Source organism: Panicum virgatum, chromosome 2N (assembly GCF_016808335.1).
Source record: "Panicum virgatum strain AP13 chromosome 2N, P.virgatum_v5, whole genome shotgun sequence".
Taxonomy (NCBI): Eukaryota; Viridiplantae; Streptophyta; class Magnoliopsida; order Poales; family Poaceae; genus Panicum; species Panicum virgatum.
In genome coordinates this window covers 52,347,754-52,362,551 of record NC_053146.1, presented here as the reverse complement: position 1 = coordinate 52,362,551, position 14,798 = coordinate 52,347,754, and the positions used below count along the sequence as shown (strand labels likewise).

The 14,798-nt window shown below is 41.2% G+C and overlaps 3 protein-coding genes across 7 annotated transcripts; 1 reads left to right on the top strand and 2 right to left on the bottom strand.

The window, feature by feature from the left end:
• Window positions 1-75: 75 nt before the first annotated feature.
• On the bottom strand, window positions 76-2,464 carry LOC120661163. The gene is made up of 4 exons (XM_039939892.1): window positions 2,203-2,464; window positions 1,980-2,123; window positions 1,218-1,748; window positions 76-502 (listed from the first exon to the last, which is right to left on the bottom strand). The coding sequence occupies exons 1-4, from the start codon at window positions 2,352-2,354 to the stop codon at window positions 364-366; spliced, it is 966 nt and encodes a 321-aa protein (XP_039795826.1). The 5' UTR covers window positions 2,355-2,464; the 3' UTR covers window positions 76-363.
• Window positions 2,465-6,333: 3,869 nt separating this feature from the next.
• LOC120661161 (E3 ubiquitin-protein ligase RNF4-like) lies at window positions 6,334-9,461 on the top strand. Of its 4 annotated transcripts, none has more exons than XM_039939886.1 (6): window positions 6,334-6,500; window positions 6,708-6,947; window positions 7,203-7,269; window positions 8,072-8,142; window positions 8,711-8,921; window positions 9,124-9,461. In XM_039939886.1, the coding sequence occupies exons 2-5, from the start codon at window positions 6,750-6,752 to the stop codon at window positions 8,918-8,920; spliced, it is 546 nt and encodes a 181-aa protein (XP_039795820.1). In that variant the 5' UTR covers window positions 6,334-6,500; window positions 6,708-6,749; the 3' UTR covers window position 8,921; window positions 9,124-9,461. The 4 variants fall into 4 exon arrangements, with proteins under 4 accessions (XP_039795820.1, XP_039795824.1, XP_039795823.1 ...); XM_039939890.1 differs by having other exon boundaries at window positions 9,024-9,461; XM_039939889.1 differs by having other exon boundaries at window positions 9,004-9,137.
• A 182-nt stretch (window positions 9,462-9,643) lies between these two features.
• On the bottom strand, window positions 9,644-14,536 carry LOC120661160 (cyclin-C1-1). Of its 2 annotated transcripts, none has more exons than XM_039939885.1 (9): window positions 14,314-14,536; window positions 14,104-14,210; window positions 13,258-13,297; window positions 12,729-12,773; window positions 12,163-12,284; window positions 11,964-12,078; window positions 11,808-11,852; window positions 10,172-10,319; window positions 9,644-10,077 (listed from the first exon to the last, which is right to left on the bottom strand). In XM_039939885.1, exons 1-9 carry the CDS (start codon window positions 14,343-14,345, stop codon window positions 9,958-9,960), a joined length of 774 nt encoding a protein of 257 aa, XP_039795819.1. In that variant the 5' UTR covers window positions 14,346-14,536; the 3' UTR covers window positions 9,644-9,957. The 2 variants fall into 2 exon arrangements, with proteins under 2 accessions (XP_039795819.1, XP_039795818.1); XM_039939884.1 differs by having other exon boundaries at window positions 11,964-12,084; window positions 14,314-14,523.
• Between the last annotated feature and the right edge of the window lie 262 nt (window positions 14,537-14,798).

The window sequence follows — 14,798 nt, the reverse complement described above, 5'->3', positions numbered from 1 at the left end:
AGTCTCAATATGAAAACACTTCATGCCAATTTGGGACTTCGGTTCTAAAGCGCATGACTCGAGTTGTCCAAGTGGTAATCATTAATCACGTCAAAAGCAATCCTATTTGTGATGACCTGTGCAAGAAAATTCTGGTTTACATAGTTCATAGAATATATAAATCAGTCTCAACAAGATCCATTCAATATGGAATATCTCATGTACTATCAGACAGCCAGTAATCTAAGAAAAAAACTAACCATGCTTCAAACAAGAATAATTGCTGATGCAAAGATCTCATGGGATGAAGATGTCGCTATTTCTATTTAGTTACAAAGATCGGTGGCAACGAGTGCTAACAAAGTGCCTGCTATGTGCTATCCATCAGGGCAAGCTTGGAAGGACAACCTTGTCGAAGGAAAGAAAGCTGACCCGCCCATTATCCACACGGCAATATTTCAGAGGAATAGTCCCAAAATTGTTTTCCACCATTTCCAATTCAACCCTTGAGGGGGGCTTATTCCTGCACCGAATTGAAAAACAATGTCAATCTTTTCCTTTACGACTTAGTCTGATACGAACATGGATCAACAGAGTACATGAGAGCAACCCTACTATGTTGTAAATTTTATTCATATGCTATCACCAAAAGTCATCTTGAACTCTCTTTTTTTCCCCCTTTACTTTTGTAACGTGTATCTGCACTTTACAAATTTGCACACTCTTAGCCTACACATGCTCCGAATCAGCTATTTTCCTATCTATAAGATAAAAGTTGGTTACAATGGAAAGAAAATGTGATAAGTTGCAATAAAACAGTCACAATGAGGATTAAGTGAGAGTCCACTTAAACAGTACAAAATATTCAATCAGCTTTGAGACTGAGCTATTCATTTATTTGGTTCATATAGCTAACAGACGGGTAGCATTTGGGACTAAATATACAAGAGCAATAAATCAATTAATGTGCATGCAAGACTCCCTTGGTCTCCATGAAACTTGGTCCATGTGTGCCAGGGGCACTCAAATGCATTTCAAACAAGAAGGTATTACTAAAATCATATAGAAAGCGCCACAGGAAGAAAAAAAACTTTCACATTTACAGAAGAATAGTTTAGTAATTCAAGTACAGCCTAAAGGAAGATGGACCCTATATCTACGCAAAAATACTGGAAGATCATCAGAAGATGAACTCTTTGAAGATGAAACTGTAATTGACTGGATAAAAGGAACATTACCTTAACAGATATAAGAGGAAACTAGGGGCTCCTGGGGATGACTTTTTGAACTTGCTGTTAGGCAAATACACTTCAAAGGATGGAGATATCTCATCAATGTGCATTTCCTTCAGCAATTTGGTTATCTCATTGCAGGTGCCATCGACTCTATTGAAGCTCTGATCAGGATGCACCACACTGGGAGGAACAGTAGTGTCACAAGTACCGCTATGCTTCATCGTCCAGGGGACACCGAATCGTCCAACAATATAACCAAGCGATTTCAAGTGCTTATAAGCTTGGAAGGCATCCCAGGAACACCCATATTTTCCTCCAGCAATCTTTTCATAAATGGCTTCTATTCCTATCGTTTCATCCTTCGCCCTGTTCGTTTGGGCATCTGTGGCTGGGCTGGAGCACCAGCCAATGAGCAGCTCCAGCCACCGCCGAACGGGTGCCAGCCGGAACCAGCTCCAGCCGGCTGCTTCTCCAGCAAGCCGAACGTGCTGCTTGTCATTGAGAAGAATCAAGGCACGCCTTTCAACCAAGAACCTGCATAGTTTCATCAGAAACTCAAATACTCGAAAAGGAAAAACAGTGACATGGAAATGCATGCATAATCTATTAACAAATGGCTCAGACGTTCAAGCAGCGAAGGATAAGCTCCCCGTGCTGGATGCAAAGCACACCATGACCACCATGATTAAAGGGCCAGTACAAATAAATACCACGAGGAATCTGATTATGCTGCAGCTACGGCATTTCATCGAACAGGTGGCGTACCCGGTCTCCTCGATGTTGTAGCACAGCTTGCCGCCCCGGGTGACGCCGGTGGTCATCCACAGCTTGCCCTTGCTCTCCACCACCTCTGCGGCACCGGCCTCTTCCACCCGCCGCGCGCGTGAGGCCACATTCCTGCGCCCGCCGCTGCAGAAAGCGGGCGTGTCACACTTGCAGGGAGCCAATACAAACTGCTCATGCACAGCAACCGCAGCAAAGCACTCACCTGAACTGGACCCTCGAGGAGGCGGATGGAGCTGCGTCCAGGAAGGGGTTGAGATGCTGCTCCTCGGCATCATCGTTTCCGGCGGCGGCGCCACCCGCTGGAGCGCGGCTCCTCCTGCGGCGGTCGCCAGCGGTCGCAGCAGCCGCCGCCATTACTTTTGGGCCAATTCCTTGTATAGCACCGAAAAGAAAAACATAGGGTGTATTTAGATCACTTTGTCAAAAAATTTTGAAAGAGAATTTTATTAATTTAGAGTATTAAATAAAATTATTTATAAATTTTTTTGGATGGATAGATTGTAAATCGAATGAGTCTAATTAATTCATAATTAATTTATAATTACCAAATGGTTACTATAGTATCACTATTGCAAATCATAGATTAAGTAGACTCATTAGATTCATCTTACGATATAAATCCATCCGTGCAAATATTTTTATAAATAAAATTTATTTAATACTCTATGCATATGTCTAAATATTCGATGTAATGTTTTTTAGTATAAAATTTTGGAATCTAAACAAACTCATAGTTCCTTGTTTTGGCCTGTGGAGGTGGAGCAGGGGTTCATGCTTGCAACACAGGGCAGCAGCCAGAAGGGCGCCCGCCACCGGAGTCTGGAGGGGGGGGGTGGAGCGGTGCCGGCGGCGCGCGGCTTTTGCCCCCTCTCTCGTTCCCACTTCCCGCTCCAGCCCAGCCGGTTGCCGCTCCAGCCCAGCTGGTTATTGCCATGCGAACAGACGGCTGCCGGATAGGGTTAGATAGTTAGAGTATGTTTGGCAGGGTTTCGGCTCTTTCAAAAACAGCTCCAGTTTTGGTTTCTTTAGTGGAGCGGCTTTTTTGGTGGAGCTAGAGCTATTTTGAAAAACGTTTGCCAAAACAGTTTATAGTATTAGTGTCAACTCACGAAGCCGCTTGGAGCCATGTTTCATGGCTCCATCTCTCCAATGGAAGGCAGAAGGGGCTCCAAGTGCGGCTCCTTGTCTGGAGCCGCTCCAAAATGAACCGTTTGGTAGAGCTCCAGCTAGAGCCAGTTTTGGAGCCCTGTCAAACAAACCCTTAGATTTGGGGTGTGGCATCTGGATGGGCGAGTGAAGCCGATGGGGGCTGAGGCCGTGAGGCGTATGAGCTATGTCTCCATGAACATATTACATTAGTTAGTGCTGGACCTTCCATAATTTCGGATAATTTGGACTATTCGGGTACTAAAACCTAATACTTGAAAGCCAAAGTAATTTCGAGTTTTATAAACCTCTACCCGAAATAAGATTCAAAATTTCAGACATCAGGTAAATTCGGATTCGGTTTTCCGGTATTTCAGATCCGTGTCTACATTTTTGGGCTCTTTTGCCCAGGGCTAGTCCAGGCTTCGACACTGTATGCTCGGCCGCTCGCCCTTATCGTCAGCTCATCACGGCGTCGCGTAGTTGCTATCTCCTCCATCTTGGTCCGTCCATCCGTGAGCAGCGTGAGCTATTGCTTCGTCAGGAAATTGAAGATGATTGAGGGAATCAAAGATGCGTGTGCTATTGGCTTGCTTCTATTCTTTTTTTCTTTCATATGCTCCTTTTCGCTTTTGTTCTAGCTACAATTGTCAATCTAGAAATTTCGATGTTGTTTCAAAGTGAGGAGCGACAACATATTTTTTACCTTTCAAGGAATGGAAATCAAGATGCTATTAAGTTTGTTTTTCCTGATCTCTATTGCTTTCTCAACTTTCCCCTCTCCTTACCTGTTTTATTCATCGGGTATTTCGGGAAAACCCGAAACTAAAGTTTCGAGTATCAAAAATGTCGGGTATTATTTTTCAAGGCAAATTTTGGCTATCACTTTTAAAAAATTCGAATTTCTGAAAACCCGAAATACCCGACCTGAATTTTTCGAGTAACCCAAACGCCCACTCCTACCCTATATAGCACTAGAAAACTTTGTCTTCTCTAACTAACACTGAATTTTTATTCGGTTCCTTTCTCAGCACTTCCGTTAACTGGGTTGTTACACCCAACCTGAAAAGACATTTTTACCTCTCATCTTGTCTATAGAAGTATTGGCCGATCCCCTGGGGCCAAACATAGTGTTTCATATTCTACTAGTTGAATGCCCGTGCGTTGCAATGGGAGTTGATTTTTTTAACGTGAATAGAAAGAGTATACAGGGACATATCATGATGCAAATCAAACAACCAAAATGGATACCCACATCAAAATATTCAACCAAAATCCTATAAAAATAGAAATTCATAATTATGCTAGGTTTTGTAGGCATTCTTAATAAGCGGCATTTTGGCACGATAGACATGACCTCTTCACTACCTCCCACCATGTAGAATGACTGCTGCGGGAGGACATCATACTCTCCGTCCAAAAGAGCTAGCACAACACAAGATTCTTTAGCAAAAAAAAAAGGACACAATTTAGAAAGGGTTTCCTACGAATTTGAAAATAAGGTCTCAAAAGAACAAGTGGTTAAGCTCAAGGTAAGCAAACACAGTTTTCAAATTGCAATTCTCAGAAACGATTATGGTTATTTTTTTACATGGAAAAACTCTTAGTGCTCTCATTAAGCTACACATACTTCCTAGGAGCACAACATCCCGCAGTGTGAAATATTCATGCAAATTTGACTCATTGGTTTAATGACTCAAGAGTTACAAGAATATATAAGCACACCTAAGCAAAGTTTTATCTTATTAGATTTGTGGAACAATATAAGAGAAAGATAGGCACAATCTGATGGCTAAAGTCGAGAACTCTTGGCCATTGTCTTGAAATCCTCAGCTCCATGTTCAAAGGAAAATCAGTTTCAAAGCAGTAGGATAAGTAGTTCTAAAGAGCAACTAAAAACCATTGGCTATGTTACTATGGGAGCTAACAAATAATAATAATAATAATAATAATAATAATAATAATAATAATAATAATAATAATAATAATAATTCACCACATTGAACTTGACCAACATCAGTGTCGTTGCAATGCAATAAAAAATGATTACATGTATGAAAAACATTGTCCTAACAGTTTTATTATGAGTAGAGATGATAGAAGAGCTAATAAGAGAGAACTATGACGTTATAGCACAATTCACTGCATTTCTACATGCACCAGATATATATTTCACTCTAATTTGATATAACGTGATGCCCACCCGGACAATGCCTCATGATTCCTAATCAAGATGCATTATAATCCTTGGCAATGGATACCTAAAGCAATACAAAAGCATGTTTTGTTTGCAAAAGGATCATGATGCATCTTGCGCAAAAGATACTTACAAAACCATTAAAAAAATTGACGGAAAATCATTCAATTTTGATTCGAATTACATGCTCCCTGTATAAGATAATATCTTAAATAAAAAATTCTGATATATCAATTTATTGTCTAAGCTAGTAAAATGATATCATCCATACTCATAAGTTGCTTTTTCCATACATATATTTTTTAGGACCTTCAGATTGAACAACATCGACAAAATTCTTTTAAGAAATGAGAGCTAATTATTCCTAAGTTTTCTCAAATCTCCCTCCTTTAATTTGCTACATGGTTCCTCCCATTAGTGTTGCATGCAGATTTTTGTAGTCAAAACATAATAGCTATAGATTACAACCCTTCCTGCGCAAAACTCCACACTGTTACGAAGTTAAATGGCAGGCAATCGAGGCAATAGATGGTAGATCAATAAATTTGTCTGGTTCTAAATGTGTATCTAGCTAAATATATTTGCGGACAACCACACTAATAAACTTATTTGTTCCTAAGCATATGCACATTCACCCATATTTAATGATAATAACTAAAGTATCACTGAATCTAATTTTTTTTACCATTCTAGTCTCAACCTGAGTTTTGTGGCATAGACAATGTAGCTCATTAGACAAATGCTTAAGTGTAACTAAAAATCAACTAAAGCTGAACCGTGGTTGAATGTGCACCTAGACTCAGGACGAGCAGGTTTGGTCCTCTCGAGACTGCCTCATGGATTTCTAAAAATCAAACATGCTGCCAGGAACCAAATGTATACATTTGCAATAGTTAATCAAACATGCTGCCAGGTTTGGTCGAGCTCGGCTAATTGACAGCTCTCCCGCTCAGGGCCCAGCCGCTCGGGTCGGGGCCCAGCCGCTCAGAGCGGTTCTTCTCCTCCCTGTGTGAAGTCTGTTTCACCTTTCCCTTCTCTCGGGCATAGGGACTCTTTTCCTCCCTCTTCCTTTCCCTGGCGGAGACGACTGGGCGAGCGGCGGCGCCATCTCTCCTGTCTTCGCCCAGCCCTTCGCCGGCGACGAGCGTATCCTCCAGGTATGACCACCCCTTCTCTTTCCTTCTGCTGTGCGAGACGGAGCACCCCAAACCCTAACAAAACTATTTGTATTCGGATCTGAATCCAGTTACAATATATTACCTACTAACTTCGATTTCTTTTGCATGGATTATCGGGTGTACATGTGTACACCCTTGTCCTATGCTGGGTCCGCCCCTGCTAAACCATATCCCCATGAATTTCAGGTTCATTTTGGAGTCTAGGTGAGTATCTGCATCAAAGATATCATGAGCACTGTCAGCGGCACAAGGCGTACCCCGAGGAGACAGACCCAAGATGGGTTAGCTGGTAAAGTAGTGGTGAACTTGGAAGGTAGCCCTCATGGAGTACCAGCTACTGTTGCTGGTGCACAAAACTCACCTATTGATGTGGAAGCCATTGAAGATGAAGTGCAGGCAATATCGCCCTCACGAGTGCCCCCTCCAGTATAATTCTCTCATTGTTATCTTTTGAATTGAAAGAAAAACTACACTTTTTAATAAGGTCATGTGTACTGTTAATGCAGTAATGTTATGCCATGGGTGATGGGTCATTAGAGAGGTCTTTTAGGAGTATATGGCGCGCCTTTTACTAGGCCTTATTGAACTCATTATTATTGTGGTTCTTTCTCATGCCTGTTTTTCCTGTGAAATGATAAATCATTGACTAGCACTGATATTGAACCATCTTGTATTCTGCAGAGGAACAGGAGAACCAGGAGGCGACCTGTAACAGTAGTTGACTTGGAGGTGGAAGGTGTCCAGGAAGGTTAGTTTACTATTATTGTGCTTTTTAGAATTAATCCACCCATTAAATATTCAGAATTACAGGAGGAATTGTATTTGTTCATCAGTCCAATACCAATTCTTCTGTTAGATTCTTCCACAAACAGTATGAGGTTAATGACTACAATGTGCCACTAAGATCACTTTATCTCGGATTAGACCACATTATGATTAATTATTTCAATAGTAGGACACATCAATAGGCTGTTCCGACTCATATTTTTTTCATATTTCTAATTACTTAATGAGTAAATTGCACTCCAAGTCCCTAGACTTATCCCGCAGTTTCACTTAGGTCCGTAAACTCTAAAATCGTCCATCCGGATCCCTAAACCTTGTTAAGTGGTCCATCCGAGGTCCCAAACACGCCATGCGAGCAACCAAAGCTGACATGGCATGCCACGTGGTGCTGCGCATGCCTCTTCTTTAAATATTTGCTAGCGTGGCACCACGCGGCATGCTACGTCGGCTTTGGTTGCTCGCCTGGCGCATTTGGGATCTCCGATGGGCCACTTAACACGGTTTAGGGACCCAAATGAACGATTTGAGAGTTTAGGGAGCTAGGTGAAACTGCAGGACAAGTTTGGGGACCTGGAGTGCAATTTACTCTTTCTTAATCAACTGACTTGCGTATTGCACATATTTGTGTGTTTATTCTGGAATGCCTACATGAACCATATTTGATTCCACAATACCCCCTGTGATTTAGGACTCCTATCTGTAATCATGTGATCATATTCAGTCAGGGGTGTTTCTTGATGACGATGTGCCTGTCTTCTCCACAGGGAACAAACGGCAGAGGGTTGTACCTGTAGATTACCTCTCTCAACATAAGGGAGAAGGGTCTAGCTTTCAGGTATTTAATTTTATGTGATGGGGGTAACATTTTTCAGCTCTAAAGTCAGCAAGATTTCTAGTTGGGCACTTTTCAGCTAATTAAATGACTGCTGGTTTCTGGTTTATGTTCAGTCCTAACTAACAGTTTCAGCTACCTTAAGAGTTGCGGATCCATGCATGTTGTCCTTTGAGTGGACTAAGAGAGTAACAGTTACCTGTTTTAAATTCATATAACATTGTCCTTGCTAATCAAGTCTTAAACATAGTTACACATCTATTATGGCATGATATAGGTCTGTTCAGAACTTCAGGTTGTTCTTGACAGTTACCAGCATTTTAATATTCCTTGAAAATCGAACGTTTGTTATCATTGCTACATTTCTAGTGTCACATTATGTTCCTTAATGTAGTTGATGGTCAACTAACTGGCTTGCTAAATACATATACTAGAGTATATTTTAAGAATTTTAGGGGAAAGGCTGCCCTTTGTTTGATTTTTGCGTACTATTTTTTTATAACAGTCCTCATACTAATCGTTTCTACATTGTGCTTTGCACTGAGCTCTGACTATGAATTTCTACTGACAGTCAAATAAGGAGGTTTCCAAGGAACCAATTTTTAACTGCCCAATATGTTGGAACAAGATGGAGGATCCCTCCACAACGTCTTGTGGCCATATCTTCTGCAGCACGTGCATCAAGCAAGCCATCAAGGTTCAGAAGAAATGTCCAACGTGCAGGAAGGGCCTGAGAGCAAATAGTATCCATCGGATTTACCTTCCAAGCACTGCTAGTTAAGGTGAAGTCTTTTACCTATCCGATGGGTCGTACTCCCTCCGTTCCAAATCATAGATCATTTTAATTTTTCTTATGCTATGCAACAATATATACACATCTCCAGATACATATAGGAAATATTATGTATCTAGAAAAGCCAAAATGATCTAGGAGGGGGAGTAATTTTGGAGCAAATCGCTGAACTTCATCATCGCCCAATACAGGTCCATTGGCTGTCAAAGAAACTTCTGGTACTATAAGGCTGGGCAATCAGGATCAGAAGTTTGGGGTGAACAGTTGATGGTTTTCACCCTAGCTTGTATGTAGCTGCAGCGACAGAGCTCATCAGCTCATTGCGATAACTTCCTGACAAGGGAAGTGGATAGCTTCAGTTTTTACTCATCTTTTATTGCACCTTACAACTTGAGATGCTGTTGTGTTGTATGTATTGGGTATTAGGCTTAGTTGATCAGTGTAACTGGGATTTGCTTCAATCTGAAATGATAATAGTCTGTTGCAAGATTTAGCATTTATGTATGCTTTCTCTTCTTGCTGTACTCCATATTCATTAAAATTGCATTTTGTATCTGAATAACTTTTTTACTGAGCCAATCTGGGTGTGCCGCTCCCGGTGTATGCTGCACGTGCCCCCTGCGCTGGAGTCCTGGAGGTGTAGAATTTAACCACAAAGGTCCGGGCGTATTCCTATAAAGAAATGGCTTCTGCAAGCGAACAGAGAGGACGTTTTGAGCTATCAAATGGTTAAAAATATGCAGATGTTGCTGAGTTCGGTATGATACATCAAAAGTCACGATGTCAACAATTTTTTAAGTACAAGCACATACAGAGCATCTACTACCATGGGCCATCAAATTAGAGCTTTCAAACTTGACATTCCAGATATTTTGCCTTAAGTTGAATTTGTGAGTCTAAGAGGTAGTGGCCCAATATGTGACAGACAAGACGTGCACTTGCAAGTGCACTCCCGCCGTGGAAGTGTGAGCTAATTAGTAGCTCATGCTTTGTTTGAAGTAGGTGACAAATAGTGAAACTGGAGGTCAAGACTTCGCCGGTAACTTGTTCAGCACAGGGCTAATCTTATCGTCTGGGAGGCCTCTTTGAGGATCGATCTTGTAGGTGTCATAGAAATCCAGAATTTCCATTGAGATATTCTTAACCTGAGTGTCACCGATAAAAAAAATATATAATGGGTGAAGTTAGTGAGATAGAAACAGAATCAATGGATGGGAAATGATCAATGCAAAAGCTTACAATGTTCATGTCGACTCGGAGTTCTTCAAACCAAGAAGTTGTGTCCTTGTCTTTAAGGGCACTTGCAATGTATATGCAGGCAAGTGCAATCATATAGGGTGGGTATATGAGAATAAGATCCATCTTGTAAGTATCATTCACGAGGCCCCTACATGTGAAAATAGGTCTGGCTGATGACTGAGCATACATACACAATGGGCGTGTTTGGATTCAAGGGCTAGAGTTATTTTTAGCCTAAAATAGCTCAAAATCTCCAAACATGAGGGCTAGTTCTTGGCTATTTGCAAATAGCCTACCTCAAAAAACTATCCCACCCAAGAGGTGATTATTTGAGCTAATTCAGGTGGGGCCCACCATAGCAAGAGATGTAATAGAGCTCCAATGATTGGGAAAAGATCCTTTAAAGGCTAAATAGCTCTTGGATCCAAACATATTAAGGGCTATTTGCTTGAGCTAATTAGCTCTAGCTCAAATAGCTCTAGCTCTTGGATCCAAACACGGCCAATACATACCCACAAGATCATACTGAAATTAGTGCTACCAATTCTAGATAAATCAATTTATATCACTGTGTTGTGCCACACTACAATTAAAAAGGAAACGAAAGAAAACTCTGATGAGGTGTATTTACTTCATGGTAAAGTATAAATACTCAAACTAATATATGTGCCAAAAAATCCTGCAAGGAATTAGGGTAGTTATCTTGGTCTTAGACTAATACTACCTCAAATCAACTTTATTTGACTTGATGACAATTTGGCTTGCATGTAGATCTAGTGTTTGCTTGTATGAAAAGTCAACTAAAACTGACCAGAAGGGGTATTACACATGAGATAAAGTGATTTAACAGGACCAAGCTTCCACCACAAAAACATTCAAGAGAATGGACTTCAGATTCAAAGTATATAAATGTAAAATGTTCCAAATAGCTTTCACAGAAAGAACAGGACACTGACTGAAATTACAAGGAATGGAAATCTCTAGCGGAACAAAACATTCAGGGTCAATTGCATACTTTCCATCGTTTGAACAGTTATGGTGAATTTGTCACTATGAAAAGCATAATTGCATATCCGCCAACAGAAGTATGGGCAACTATCAACTACTGGACTCCACTAACGCTGTTCTTCGGACACAAAAGCTGCCCTCTACCTCCCTCCCTTCACCATCATTATCTTTTAGAAGATTGGAGGGAGGGACTGAATACTAAGTCAATTGGAAGTGGAGATGGTGGGCAGGGTGAAGGTGCTGAATAGGATCTTAGACCAATGGGAGCTCAATTGGGGAGGACAGCAGGTGGCAGCAGAGCCATGGAGGAAAGGGTAGAGAGGACGAACTGACCTGCCTAAAAAGACAAACGGTTGGTTGGTCAAGGGCATCTTTGCCTCACTGCTATCTTTTGTTTCATAAATTATTTTGCTTTCGAACGTCAAAACAAAATGGTTCTGGTCAAAGAGACGGAGTAGGGTAAAAGGAAGACATTGAGACCACTTTTGGTGGTGAATTTGCAATATGACTTTTTATAATGGTAGATTCAAGTTAGGAGGTTAGATTAGTGCCAAATATGCAATTTGCCTCAACATTTATTCCTTAATTGCTGAACCTGAATCATGTCTTTCATAAAAGAAGTGCTTACCAGGCAAATTGCGTCAGATCTGTTATGCCAGCATCCTGCAATAACCTGCAGAAAAGGGAATCCATCAAAATGAAAATTCCACCAGAACAAAGAACTGAAAGCGAGAAGACATGTTGCATGAAAACACCAGCAATGACATTGGAAATGTAATCTTACTGTAAGAGAGGACGGTATGGATGAAAAACAACCAAATAATAATCAAGTGCTTCCAGGAGCTTCATTTCCATTTCAAGAATATCCTTAATTTCGAACCGATACTTATCATCGGAACCTGTACCTTGAAGAGAGCGAGAAATAGTTGTTTGGTGCAGTTTTTCCAAGTAAATATGTCAACAGATAAGGTAATAGGACATACCGCACATCTTTTTTATGTAAAAGACAAGAAGACGTGCTTGCACTGTGCTCTCCTCCACCTTTGACGCCAAATACAAACAAGTAGGTGCAACCAAACGAGGATCATACTCTGACATGCTCTTTCTGGTAACAGATTCATGTTAGAACAAAACTCACACTACATACACACATCCACAAAACGCAAGGTTCCAGTAGAATAAAACATGGTCTCGATACTTTAAGTTCAGAAATTCAAGAGATGAGCACTAAATTTGAATCCTTGTGTCCATAGATTGTACAAGATTAGTTTCAAAACATGTTTTTTCTCATACTTCTAAGTATACAATTGTAAGAGGTGAGCAGTAACAAACTAGATTATTCTCAAAATCTTGCAATCACAATATTCTACTATATTTCCTAATTCCCAATAAGAATTTCTATCTTGTTTCTTGACCTTAAATTCTCGAGAATAACACTATTTTTCCTTCCTCTAAGTAGATAATTCAGCAGTCATTCAAAAATGCTACCTCTGGAATGCATGGAAACGGAAATGCATATGTGGATTATCCTTATTAAATAGATGCATACCTTGTATACACACGCCTGAAGTAAGTGACTGCTGTAGCTATAACTCTGAAATAATAACAAGTAACAACTTAAGATCATAAAAACCAAGTGTTAGCTTAAAATTCTAGAGACAGAATATCATAAGCCATGTTATAAACTCCTTTACAGAAATGCACTGAATGACACTTTTACAGTCCATTGTAAATTACCAATAAAACACTAATGGGGCATATTATTATATTGACAGGTTTCATTTTTCTCTTAAGATGTTATTCCCTCGGTTTTGTTAGTTTGTCCATAGCTATCAGGAGTCTACTTATCGCAATGGTTCCACACTCGAGCCCTAACTAAATGCTTTGAAAGACAAGTGGTTGTGTTGTGTTATTTAACACAACAGAAATTTATATGATTTATTTTTTAGCATCTAAAATACAGAATAATACCTGATATGTAAGAAATCAATGCATCCAAGTAAGTTCATTTCCCAGTAAAGATAAAATCTATAGCTACAAAAAAGTGAACAGCATGGGTTATGCAAATAATGGCTAACCTTTGCCTAACTTTCACCTGCTGTGCCAGCCGCCAGATATCTGAAATTATCAAATGCTTTACTTTGTAAGATGCACAATAAGTGACCTTAACAGAAAATGCAAATTAATCAGCCTGTGGTGAAATTGCGAGATACTTGAGTCTATGACTGCTGCAGATGGCAAGAAATAAACTGAGCACTTGATTTCTAATTTCTCTAATATACTAGAGTCCAATTTACACCTATGCCAATGATATGAACTATGATTGTGCCAATTTCGCAGTTACACTAACAAAACGAACTGCAATTGTGCAAATTTAGCACCTATACAAATATAGTGATTGCAAAACTTATCATCACCAAAAATTGATACATCATTAAAAAAAAAGGACACGAAGCTCAGAAGCTGTATTCTCAGAAATAACCAAAGTGAAACAAAGAACAAAATGTCACTCTTCTCTCCTTGAGTAGACAAACGACCAACCATCGTGTTACAGAAAATTGTATGATACAACGTGCATCACGGTTACAACTGCATATACACCAAAATCGATTTGTAATTGTTGCAGAAAAACTGCTGAGCGTTTGATTATCGAATTGGGCTATACATTCGATACAACTAAGGTCATAAAACCTTCTCAATTTTTAACATTCACGCTGAGCTCGGCGCAGCTTTTGCAGTTCTTAAAGACACTTGATCGTTTACGCTAACTACAGCAAATTCCCCTATCGCAACAAATTATCCCAGATGCAGTCAAGTCAGGGCGCGTCGCGCTAAGCAGCCAAAACCTAACCCGCACCAGGAAAACGCTAGAGCCTGTACAGCAAGGGGGTAAGGAAAAGCGCGGGAGGGGGGCAGGAGCTCACGGAAGGACATGTGGATCTTGACGAGGCGGAACTCCTCCGGCGTGATGCCCCGCTCCCGGTCCGCCGCCGGCACCAGCTCCACATCCTCCGGGTCCAGCAGCTGCTTGCTGCACGTCACGGCAGACAGCAGTCAATCAGCCGCCCGGCTCGCCGCGCGCGGGGCCGAATCGAGAGGCGCGAACGGGGAGGGACCGGGGCCGGGAGGCGTACCAGTGCGACGACGTCCAGAAGTTGGCGGCCATCCTGCTCGGGACCGCGACCCCGGCGAGCCTACGGGACTCTCCCGGCGGCCGAATCGGTGGGGGGGAATGCAGAGGAGGGGGGCCGCCGGTCGGTGACACGGCTTCTTTCTCTCAGCCAGATTGCTGCGAGGTGAGTACTGAGTAGACTTGAATGGATCAGGAGGACATGGAGTTCTTTATTTTTTTGAGACGGATCGTGGTCGGCGTACTTAGGTCTCTGATTATTTGCCGTGTTGGGTCGGATTCGGGTCGGATCACTTCAAGTTTCGGATCAAAAAATGTTGATCCATACACAGTCCATGACATGTTCGGGTCGGGTCGGGTTCGGATTGGATCGAGTTGGCCCGTAATTTTGTGTTTAATGTTCGGGTCTGATGAGGTTTTTTTGAGTTTCGGGTTAAAAATTTCAGCTTATACCCGACTCATCACTTGATGAGATTGGATTTTTTTCGG

Bases quoted from the DNA above. Each gene is read 5' to 3' on its own strand.
- LOC120661163 (XM_039939892.1), bottom strand. From the start codon at position 2,354: ATGGCGGCGGCTGCTGCGACCGCTGGCGACCGCCGCAGGAGGAGCCGC. The intron at 2,124-2,202 runs GTGAGTGCTTTG...CGCTTTCTGCAG, and splicing joins TCCTCGAGGGTCCAGTTCAG to CGGCGGGCGCAGGAATGTGG. The intron at 1,749-1,979 runs GTACGCCACCTG...GAAACTATGCAG, and splicing joins TACAACATCGAGGAGACCGG to GTTCTTGGTTGAAAGGCGTG.
- LOC120661160 (XM_039939884.1), bottom strand. From the start codon at position 14,345: ATGGCCGCCAACTTCTGGACGTCGTCGCACTG. The intron at 14,211-14,313 runs GTACGCCTCCCG...CGTGACGTGCAG, and splicing joins TTCTGGACGTCGTCGCACTG to CAAGCAGCTGCTGGACCCGG. The intron at 13,298-14,103 runs GTGAGCTCCTGC...TGATAATTTCAG, and splicing joins CAAGATCCACATGTCCTTCC to ATATCTGGCGGCTGGCACAG.
- LOC120661161 (XM_039939886.1), top strand. From the start codon at position 6,750: ATGAGCACTGTCAGCGGCACAAGGCGTACCCCGAGGAGACAGACCCAA. The intron at 6,948-7,202 runs GTATAATTCTCT...TGTATTCTGCAG, and splicing joins CCTCACGAGTGCCCCCTCCA to AGGAACAGGAGAACCAGGAG. The intron at 7,270-8,071 runs GTTAGTTTACTA...TCTTCTCCACAG, and splicing joins GGTGGAAGGTGTCCAGGAAG to GGAACAAACGGCAGAGGGTT.